This window comes from Myxine glutinosa, chromosome 2, assembly GCF_964187855.1.
Source record: "Myxine glutinosa chromosome 2, kmMyxGlut1.1, whole genome shotgun sequence".
Taxonomy (NCBI): Eukaryota; Metazoa; Chordata; class Myxini; order Myxiniformes; family Myxinidae; genus Myxine; species Myxine glutinosa.
This window is the reverse complement of record NC_136262.1, coordinates 125,909,918-125,921,927: the sequence shown is the minus strand read 5'-3', so window position 1 is coordinate 125,921,927 and position 12,010 is coordinate 125,909,918. Positions and strand designations below refer to the sequence as shown.

The window sequence follows — 12,010 nt, the reverse complement described above, 5'->3', positions numbered from 1 at the left end:
AAGCGAAGCAGGTGAGAGTCGAGGTTATAAAAGTGAAGCAGGTGGGAGTCGAGGTAATAAAAGTGAAGCAGGTGCAAATTGAGCCTGTTAAAACGAAACAGGTGGGAGTCGAGGTAATAAAAATGAAGCAGGTGCAAATTGAGCCAGTTAAAACGAAGCAGGTGCGAGTCGAGGTAATAAAAGTGAAGCAGGTGCAAATTGAGCCTGTTAAAACGAAGCAGGGGCGAGTCGAGGTAATAAAAGTGAAGCAGGTGAGAGTCGAGGTTATAAAAGTGAAGCAGGTGGGAGTCGAGGTAATAAAAGTGAAGCAGGTGCAAATTGAGCCTGTTAAAACGAAGCAGGTGCGAGTCGAGGTAATATATGTGACACAGGTGCGAGCCGAGGTAATAAATGTGACGCAGGTGCGAGCCGAGGTTATATAAGTGAAGCAGGTGCAAATTGAGTCTGTTAAAACGAAGCAGGTGCGAGTCGAGGTAATAAAAGTGAAGCAGGTGGGAGTCGAGGTAATAAATGTGACACAGGTGCGAGCCGAGGTAATAAATGTGACGCAGGTGCGAGGCGAGGTTATAAAAACAAAGCAGGTGCAAGTCGAGGTAATAAATGTGAAGCAGGTGCAAGTCGAGGTAATAAATGTGAAGCAGGTGCGAGTCGAGGTGCCTAATAAAAGCGATTCAAACAAGGTCTGTGATCGAGTCCTTGGTGAGGTGTAGTTTCTGGTTTGTGTTCGAAGAGGTTGTACTTTATTTAGTTCTCTCGATCGATGGCTCCACGTAAAAGGTCCTCGGCGGTTTTCTCAAGACCCAGAAGGTCTCGCGTATCTCTGGGTCCCGCGGGAGAGTTTCTGAACCCCGCGGATCGGCAAGAGAAGCTGCGGCTCATTCTGCAGGACTACGAGAGTGAGGGTACGTCAGGGCGTGGTGCGGTGTGGGCGGCGGCGGTGAGGTATGGTTGAGATGTGTGTGTGGGTGGTTTTATTATTGGTCCTCCCGGAATGTATTAATAATTAAATGCGATCCGCACCCAATAAGAGGTATTTAATTTTAAGCGACAACAAATGTAAAACTGGAGGCATTTCAGTTGCTCCTCCCCTATTAATGACGTAATAGATGACTTTGGGGGGCATTGATATTCAGGGTCAAAATGAAAAATCCTTCCGTGACCCCTCCCTCCCGCCACCTTTTCGGCTACCCCAGGTGTCCCGCAGCGACCAGGACCAGGTGGTTCTCCAGGCTTAGACTTGGGCACTGTCGCTTTAATTTTTAATGCGTATCTTCACGGGAGAGTGAAGCGGGGCTTCCGCTTCCGGTCCGGTCTGAAGAGGACGCAGGCGTCACATGCTCGCCGCTTCTTCGACTGGGCCACTGTCTGTGGCTTGCTTTTTTTTGGTGGTCGTGCGGACTTTTTGGCCATTGAGTCTGCCCTCCGCATAGTCCCGGCTCTGCTCCCTGCTTCGCCTACCCGGCTCCTTCGCCTGCTCGCTGTTTCCTCGGGCACGCTCTCGTGGGTTGTGTCCTTCGCAGCGGTGTGGCGGCGGTTTTCCCACCGTGATCTTGATTTGTAGCGGCGGCGGTTGATTGCTGCTGCATTTCCCGCTTTGCCGTAATCACCCTTGGCCTCGTGATCGTCTCTTTGCTCCTGTCTGCCCTCTGCTTGGTCCCGACTCTGCTCCTGGCTTCACCTACCTGGCTCCTTCGTTTCCTTGGGCCTGCTCCCGTGGGTTGGGACCATTGTTTCACCTCCTCAACCTTGGCCTCGTGCTCGCCTCTCCACTCCTGCCTGGCATGGCTCTGCGGTACACCGCCGCAAGGCTCCTTCTGCTCAATACCTGCTCCACCCCATCATGCATCTCTGCCATCAAATCAAATGGACTCCGACGACCCAGGTACATTCACCATGGCTCCGGTCGTAAGTTTGTATATGTACAATCACTCAATCAGGTCACTCCATCCCCGTCCTCTGGTCGGCTCAGCGCACTCCCACTCATCGTCCCAGCGCACCTAATCACGGCAACGCACAAAATCGCACCTCCTGCCTGCGAACCCTGGCTAAATCACCTGAATTCATCCCCGCTGTTCAAAACAACATCAAGCTCACCCTGTTCAACACCCGGTCCCTCAACAACAAATGCCTCATCCTCAACGACTACATCCTGGAAAACAAACTGGACTTTCTCTGTCTCACCGAAACCTGGCAACAACCACTGGACTACTACACGCTCAACCTCACCACACCCAATGGATATACCTACGTCAATAAACCACGCTCGGAGGGCCGAGGTGGTGGAATTGCTGTTATCCACCGTCAAGACATCAGGACCAGCCTCATCCCCATCGCCTCATCCTCATTCTTTGAACACCTAGCTTTTAAACTCTCTGGTCGCACGCAGTCAGTCATGGCTGTCGTCTACCGCCCTCCCAAACCACACCCATTATTCCTGTCTGACTTCTCCTACTTTCTGACCCAGCTATGTTCCCTCTCCCCCTCAATCCTCCTTGGTGATTTCAATATCCACATGGACTCCTGACTCCACAATAACCACTGACTTCACTGATTTACTCACTTGCTTTAACCTCACTCAACATGTCAACTTTCCTACGCATATCCGTGGTCACATTTTGGACCTTGTCTGCTCCACTGGATTAATTCTGCACCATCTCTCTGGCTCTGACCTCACCCTCTCTGACCACTTAGCCATCACTATGACCATCAACATCCCCACCCCAACACCAAGACATTATCGCACTATCAACTTCCGTAAGCTAAACGCTCTTTCACCTACCTCATTCTCATCCACCCTCTCTGAAAAAATGTCCACTTCTCCCTTCATTGACCTCCACACCCCTTCCGACCTCACTGACTACTACAACCACACTCTCCTCCTGCCTTGACCAGCTTGCGCCTGTAAAAACCAAAACAGTTTCTTTCACCCATTCTGCTCCCTGGTTTACCCCTGAACTCCGCCTGATGAAAACTCGTGCTCGCCAACTTGAAAGACTCCGCAATAAAACAGGTCTCACAGTTCACTCCTAAGCCTACAAGGACCACCTACAACACTACAAAGATGCCCTCTCCCACGCCCGCTCCGCCTACTACTCTCAAATTATCCACTCTGGCTCCGGAAACCCAAAAGCACTCTTCTCGACAATAAACAAACTCCTCCGCCCCCTGGACACCACCACCCAGTCATTCACAGTAGACGACTGCATCTCCTTCCTTTCTTTCTTCCAACGCAAAATTGACCATCTACAACAGCTTGACCACCGCCGCACCCGCTCCCCCTCCAACCACCTGCCCCCCCCTTATCCTGCCTTCCCCTGTCTCAATTCTCCCCGGTCTCCCCTACTGACCTCTCTGAACTCCTCATAGGAATGAAAACTGCCACCTGCACTCTTGACCCCATCCCCTCCAGCTTTGTCAAGGCCTCCCTCCCTGCTCTCTCTCCACTTATCATTGCAACAATAAACTCCTCCCTGTCTACAGGCATCGTCCCACCATCCCTCAAAATTGCTGCTGTTACCCCCATTCTAAAAAAAACCTGGTCTAAACCCTGACACCCTAAACAACTTCAGACCCATCTCCAACCTACCCTTTCTGTCGAAAGTTTTGGAACGCGCTGTAGCCACTCAACTCAAACATCACCTCTCTGCCAATAACCTGTATGAAATATTCCAATCCGGAATCCGCTCCAACCACAGTACTGAAACTGCTCTCCTCAAAATCACCAACGACCTTCTCCCCTCTGACGCTGGCAACCTCAACATTCTCGTCCTCCTCGACCTCAGCACTGCCTTTGACACCATCGATCACACCATCCTCCTCACCCGACTTGAATCCACCTTTAACGTTACCGGCACTGCCCTCTCTTGGATTAAATCATACCTCTCTGACAGACGCCAGTTCATCTCCATCAATAACTGCAAATCCCCCACTGCTCCCCTCCCCCAAGGTGTCCCCCAAGGTTCAGTTCTTGGCCCCCTCCTCTTCATCCTTTACCTGTCCCCCCTCGGTCACTTAATCCGCCGTCATGGTCTCCAATTCCACTGCTTCGCCGATGACATCCAGCTTTTCATCTCCACCAAGTCCGTCTCCACCGACACCCACTCTATCCTGACAAACTGCATCTCTGAAATAAAATCCTGGCTTCAAATCAACTTCCTCAAACTTAACTGTGATAAATCTGAAATAATCATCATTGGCCCAAAAACGCTCACAAAATCCACCCATAACTTTGCCCTCAACATCGACGGTATCCCAGTATCCACCTCCCCTCTCATCCGGAATCTTGGCGTCATCTCTGACCAAACCCTCTCCTTCGACAAATACACTAAACAGATCACAAAGACAGCCTTCTTTCACCTGAAAAACATTGCCCGTCTCCGCTCATCCCTCTCCTCCACGGCTGCAGAAACCCTCATCCACGCCTTCATCACCTCCCGTCTGGACTACTGCAATAGCCTCCTCTATGGTTCACCCTCAACAATCACCAATAAACTCCAATACATTCAGAACTCCGCTGCCCGTCTACTCACCCATTCCCAGACCCGTGACAACATCACCCCCGTCCTTTACAAGCTTCACTGGCTCCCCATCTCCCAGAGAATCCAGTACAAAATCCTCTTGACCTACAAAGCCCTCCATAACCTGGCCCCATCCTACCTGGCTGACCTCTCCAGACACACTCCCACCCGCAACCTCCGCTCTGCTGGTACCAACCTCCTGACCCCCCCCCCCCCCCATCCGGACCAAATTCAGATCCTGGGGGGACAGGGCCTTCTCCATCGCTGCTCCCACCCTCTGGAACTCACTACCTCACACCATCAGAGACTCCCCCTCACTCACCACATTCAAAACATCACTCAAGACCCACCTGTTCAGCACTGCATTCAACATTCAACCCACAGCATTTAACCCCTGACTATCTCTTCTCCTTCTCCCTCCTTTTGCTTTAAATATTTCCCTATTGATTCTTGTCTTTTTGCAATTGTTGTTTTCATGTTTTGTTATGCATTATGTTTTGCACTCTGTCAAAGCGCCTTTGGGCTTCATGAAAAGCGCTATACAAAATAAATGAATTATTATTATTATTCACATGATGGGGTGTCACCCTTCCGGGACTTGCGACGCCTGTAGGGAAGCCGAAGATTTATCCCACTTATTTATTGGATGCCGCCAATACGACGGACCTATGTTGCTCCTATTTAAAATCGTTCGAGAGGAGGGGTCGGTGGGTCTGACCTGCCCGTCATTTTTGGTCATTTAAACCAGAAGCATCCGCGTTTGTGCAAGGCGGTCCGAAACTTTGTGAAAGTGTGGGAGACTTATGTAGTTATATGGATGTCCCATCGGCGTCCTTTTCAATATATATATAGATGGATATAGATATAGATAGATAGATGGGTATAGATAGATAGATGGGTATAGATAGATAGATGGATATATGGATATAGATATATAGATATATAGATGGATATAGATATAGATAGATATATGGATATAGATAGATAGATGGATATAGATAGATATATGGCTATAGATATATAGATGGATATATGGATATAGATATATAGATGGATATATAGATAGATATATGGATATAGATATATAGATGGATATATAGATAGATATATGGCTATAGATATATAGATGGATATATAGATAGATATATGGATATAGATATATGGCTATAGATATATAGATGGATATATGGATATAGATATATAGATGGATATATAGATAGATATATGGATATAGATATATAGATGGATAGATAGATATATGGATATAGATATATAGATGGCTATAGATATATAGATGGCTATAGATATATAGATGGATATAGATATAGATAGATATATGGCTATAGATATATAGATGGATATAGATATAGATAGATAGATGGATATAGATAGATATATGGCTATATATATAGATGGCTATATGGATATAGATATATAGATGGATATATATATAGATATGTGGATTGATATAGATAGATGGATATGGATATAGATAGATATATGGATATAGATAGATGGATATAGATATAGATAGATATAGATATATAGATAGATAGATGGATATAGATATAGATAGATAGAGGGGGAAGGGAGGGGGAAGGGGAGGGCCAGTCAACAATGACGTTGCAGTTCTCATGGTCGGAGAGCAGCACAACAATCGCGACATCGTCCTGCATCTTCGCAACAGCACGAAGGGGATTTTGGAGACTCACCGATCCTGTGACGCCCTCCAGTATTGGCGTTGCCGGGCGGGGGAAGGGAGACCCGTACAATGTACATTCCCAACCCGTACATTCGCCCTCTTGACTCAAGCTCACTCGGACAAAAGCCTCGCACAAATTACACCGTGAAGGCCCAATGGCCATGTCTGTGCCACAAATCAAGTACGTGAGCGAGTCGGGCGCACTGAATTGAAAATATATAGAACGCTCATACTCCGTGAAAAGTGAAGCCGCCGTGTCGCCATCCTGGTAAGCACGACTCGACCAATTCGCTTCGCGGATCTCGTTTGTTTTGAACGTGTGAATTACGTGCGAACGCGTAACTGAGTTTATGGCAGCAAGGAACATCACGTGATCGCTCTGAGCGAATCAGCGCGCCGCTCTGCCACCTGCTCAGATTTCGTGTATAATATTCCTCGCTGAAATGCGCTGAGGTAAATATGAATAAAAAATATGGATCTCGTAAAGATAAAAGAAAAAAACAAACCTATGTGGTGTGAATGGCAATGTTCCTCGCTGAAATGTGAAAAAACGCAATCGCTTTTCGCTCTGAAATACGTGCGAACGCGTAACTGAGTTTATGGTGGCAAGGAACATCACGTGATCGCTCTGAGCGAATCAGCGCGCTGCTCTGCCACCGCCTCAGATTCCATGCATAATATTCCTCGCTGAAATGTGCTGAGGTAAAAATATGGTAAAAAAATATTATGAAATATTTTTTTTTAGGTCGGCCATGTTCTTCCCAGGCTCAATGGCCATGTCTATGCCAAATATCAAGCACGTGAGCCTCTCCGTTTAGGAGTCTATCGGTAACAACACACACACACACACACACACACACACACACACACACACACACACACACACACACACACACACACACACACACACACACCACACTTTTATATATATAGATGGTGGTCCACTCAGAAGTCGAAGAAATATCGTTCGTGATTAAAATTGCCGAAACTGCCATTTTGTGTCAGATGTGTTTTTTTTTTTTTTGTAAATGGTATCTTGCACAACTTCAACATCTTGTCATTGATGTGACGCTGGCATAGTATCAGGTTTTTGCAAAGGTTAAGATGCCCTGATTACCTCCACAAAATCTCGTGAGACCGCCTCAATTCAGTCGGTATTAAAGATATTTGCATTGAGCTCCATCTCGCATAATTGCCACTCATCGTCCAGGAGCTGCCATTGTATTTTTATTTCCTGTTAATGTTAAGTATATTTTCACTGACCAATTGGATTTTTAATGGTTTTGTCATTCTCGTTAACTCTATGGACAGACCGCATTCACGCCATTGGTTGGATAATGGCCCAACTACACCGACAAAATAATCATGTGGCCACCATTTTGTAACGCTGCAAAGCTGCATTCAAGTCTTAAGCCGCAGGCCTCGGGTGTCACCCGGTGCAGTCGGAATGATCCCAGGTAGATAACCCTTATGTATTACATATGCCCAGAAGCAGTACGCATGTTTTTTGCTTTATATGTATACAACGGGATATTTTTATTTTATCAATTACCAAGCAGCTAGCTATAGCTGGATTCGGGCGAAATTTGGCAGAAATGTGTATGTGACGAGGACGAAATGATTAGATTTTGGTGCAGATCCGGATTCGGATCGGGATACTAGAATTTTTTGAGTGATCCGGATCCAGCTATCTACTCTACTTTTTTAATGGAGCTTGTGTGGCTGTAGCTATGTCAAGAATATTCACTCATCGATTGGTTGCAGCACTGACGTAATTACAGTGCAGCATCTTTATCACATGCTTTCCTCACTTGTGACACATCTGTTGATTACGATATTCATCGCGATGCTTTTCTTGACAATTCTACGCTTCTTTTACTTCCCTGACACAAAGCGGCCATCATTGTTCTGTGCGCCATCACAGGTACTCGAGGGCTGGGGGTATCCGCTTGTAAGTTTAAATTGGAATTGGATGAATTGATACCTAGATAGAGGGGTGCAGAGATATTGGGTGCAGGGATATTGGGTGCAGGGATATTGATTGGGTGCAGGGTGCAGAGATATTGGTTGTGATGTGCACTCAGGATTTGTCAAAAATTCTGATATTGAAGTTGCACATGTACCAATGGCTAACACTGCACATCTCGGGCATAAATGGCGTAGACATTTTCTGACATTGGTTTTATGGCCTGGACCAGGTTGGGTGGTGTTTTCTTTGAATTGAGCTTTGTGTTCTCCCACTGCTTTGTACTTCAGTAGCTGCACGGCGAGACAAGATCCAGCAAGGTGCTGCTCTGGCACTGCAGCGTATTGAGAGTGCATGCCGCCTGCAGATGACGTGCATGCCTCTATGGCTCCGGCAACTAAACTACGCGCAGTACAAAGGTACCAAGTTATCTACCTGGAAGTGTATTTATCTTCTGTGGCATGTGGAAAAGTTTGGTTCTACAGTTTAATTATGTTAATACTTATGATTTTGATTTATTGTGTCTTGAAACACAGTGAATCTCTGGTTATTGCTAAGTATTGAAAAAGATCACAGAACTCAATCTAGGATTCTAGCTAGTTAAGCCTTCCCCTATATTGGATAAGGGAAGGCTTGTATAGCTGTTCTAGGGTTTGGTTCTTCAATTGGTGCCCCAAATTTTAATGCGACTACAGTTTGACCCCTTGGAGTACTTAACCACCATTTATTTTTAAAAAACCAAAAATTTCTTCCTGCCCTTCTAAAACTATTTCCGAGCTGTATCTTGGATCTGGCTTGGACTTTTGGAATGAAAATTTGCAGCAACAATTTGTAAACCGTTTGTGGGATTGGCAATTTTTTTGACCTTGCCAATTTTTAAGGTCATGACCCAATTGTAAACATTTTTACATTTTTCACCACAATTCGACCAATATTTATCCGATCGGAACAAAATTGCCCTGCATATAGAATAGGGGCAAGGTGCATTTATGCTTGATTTACATCATATACCTCTTATAGATTAGAGGTTAAGGTAAAATGGCGGTCTAAAAAAAAAATAGGGGATCTCTTGGCCTTTCAAAATGTTCTTTCATCATAATAGTGTACATGCATTTAAGTTGTGCACCTGATATTTGATCAGTGTCCTTCACGTACATTTTGTGCATTGACCGAATTAACAAAAAAACTCCTTTGATCATAATTAAAATAGTTTTTCCTTAAATTTCATGTTTTATGTGTAGATTAGTAAAAAGCCTGTCAAATATGATGGATTAGAACGGTTTATTTGATGGTGCAGCCTCGCTCGCGTGCATGCGGAAGTCTGAAGCCTCAGCCAGGTGTCAGGTGTGCTTGTATCTTTATTTGTTGGACGTCATCCAGATGTAAGTGAAACACACACACACACACACACACGCACACACGCACACGCACACGCACACGCACACGCACACGCACACACACACATACAATTCTAAACCGATCGTCATAAAACTTCGCCAAGATGTAGAGGTTGTCAAAATTGAGAAGCATATTGATTTTGAGTTCAAAGGTCATCTGAAGGTCCAATTTCTAAAATCGCCATTTTTCATCAGTTTGACATTGTTATTCTGTTTATGTGAACACTCATTTTACTCTGCGTGCGTTGCACATCACGTGCAGTGAATTTCACCTCCCTGCACCTTGTATTTATTGTTATTTAAAAAAGAAACGCTTATGTACACCGCCCTTGAGGTTCGGTTTGCAAGCCACTGTCGACAATTCCAATACAACAACAAACAACTAGCATTTTAAGGCCATTTTCTCTGCAAGAGCGGGGGTTAGCCTTGCGGTCCCCATGACGATCTTCTCCATCTTGCCCTATTTTCTGCATCTCCCCTTGTTAACCCCCTTGCCCGCATTTCTTCTTCCACCATCTTTAGCCAAGTCTTTCTCGGTCTTCCCCGTCCTCTACTTCCTTCTACATTCATTTCCACCACTCTTCTCAACCAGTCACTTTCATCCTTCCTCAACACATGACCAAACCATCTCAACCTGTTTCTCTTCACAGCATCAATCACAGGCTCTATTCCCATCATCTTTCGCAATTCATCATTTGTCTTCCTCTCTCTCAACGATACTCCACACATCCACCGAACCATTCGCATTTCCACCCTTTCCAGCCTTCGTTGTTGCTCTACATTCATTACCCATGTCTCACTCCCATAAATCATAACACTCTCACACATGCAGCATACACCTTTCCCTTCAGCTTCAGCGACACTCCCCTCATCAGCACGCCACTCAGTTCCCGAAACTTCTTCCATGCACATCTCACTCGAGCAACCGTTGCTGAGTCTGATCCACCTTCTCCATTCAGCATGTCTCCGAGGTAGCAAACTGTTTTCACACCTTCCAGCTTCACGCAATCTCCAAGATCCAACTCAACATTTCCTCCATCTGCAGCTCCCTCTGTGCACACCTTACACTTGAATGTAGCTGCCACACTGGTTAATGACCCTCTCAAACCACTACATTTTTGATGAACCCACTCGGCGCACATTGTACATTGAATGGAATTCACTCCTACACCCTTCCTGCACACAGCACACAGCCACTTCCCCGTTCTTTCCACCTCACCACATGCTTTACCACTTGCCATCACCTTCGTTTTTCTGATATTCACCTTCAGACCTTTTGTCTCCATACATTCCTTCCACTTGTTCATCTTCTCCTTCAGTCCATCCATACTTTCTGCAATCAACACCAGATAATCTGCATACAACAACTCCCACGGTAGACCCTCCTTTACGTTCTGAGCCAGCACCTCCATCACAGCGACCAATAGTAGTGGACTAAGTACCGACCCCTGATGCACTCCCACCTTCACCTCAAACTCACCACTGTTCCCGTCCTTCATCCTTAAAGCTGTGCGTGCTCTTTTGTACATTGCCATCACGACTCTGATCAACCATTCCTCCACTCCTAACTTCCTCAATGCCCATGTCACTACTTCACCTGGAACCCTATCGAATGCTTTCTCCAAATCAACAAACCCAAGAAACAACTTCTTCCTCTTCTCCATATACCTCTCCTGCAACTGCCTCACAATAAAAAGCGTGTCTGTCGTTCCTCTTCCTGGCATAAATCCGAACTGCATTTCGTCGATCTTCACTTTCTTCCTTATCCTCCTCTTCAACACCCTTTCCAATACCTTCATTCCATGCTCCAATAACTTTATCGCTCGATACGAGCCAAAGTCCAGAGGGTCACCTTTCCCCTTGTATAGAGAGACGAGGGTACTCTGTTCCCAAACCACTGGAATGCGGCCTTCTTTCACCACCAGATTACAGATCTCTGCCATTCTCTTCACACCCCAACTTCCTGCTGCCTTCAACATATCTCCCACAACTCCCGTCAGCCCTCCCGCTTTTGTACTCTTCATTGCTTTTATCGCTTCCTCAACTTCCTTCTCGGTTATCTTCTCTGCCGGTGCTAAAACTGGGTTACTCTCTATGTTGCCATCCCAATCATTCTCTGTATTCAACAGCATTTCCATATATCTTTTCCATCTTCCTTTAGTTCCATCTGGGTCCACAACGATTTGTCCCACTTCATCCTTCAAGCAACTCACCCCCATCACATCACATCTCTTTTGCTATCTGCTTTGCAATCCTGAATACTGCTCTCTGACCCTCTTCCAAATCCAAGCGTTCTCCGAACATTTTCCTGCATGCCTCCTGCGCCTTTGCTACCTCTTTCTTTGCAGCCTTCTTGGCTGCCTTATAACTTTCATGCTCTGCTGTTTCTGCTCCCGTACCCTTCGCCTTCTGCCACTCCTTGAACTTC

General features: G+C 46.0%; 1 protein-coding gene across 2 annotated transcripts in view; it reads left to right on the top strand.

The window, feature by feature from the left end:
- The first annotated feature begins 504 nt into the window (after nucleotides 1-504).
- LOC144890657 (uncharacterized) overlaps nucleotides 505-12,010 on the top strand; it is a 29,854-nt gene continuing 18,348 nt past the window's right edge. Inside the window, exons 1-2 of one of the 2 annotated variants that reach the window (XM_078771618.1) lie at nucleotides 505-902; nucleotides 8,476-8,604. In XM_078771618.1, the coding sequence (XP_078627744.1) occupies nucleotides 761-902; nucleotides 8,476-8,604 (271 nt within the window). In that variant the 5' untranslated portion in view covers nucleotides 505-760. The remainder of the gene's footprint in view (nucleotides 903-8,475; nucleotides 8,605-12,010) is intronic. The other variant, XM_078771617.1, reaches the window with a different exon arrangement.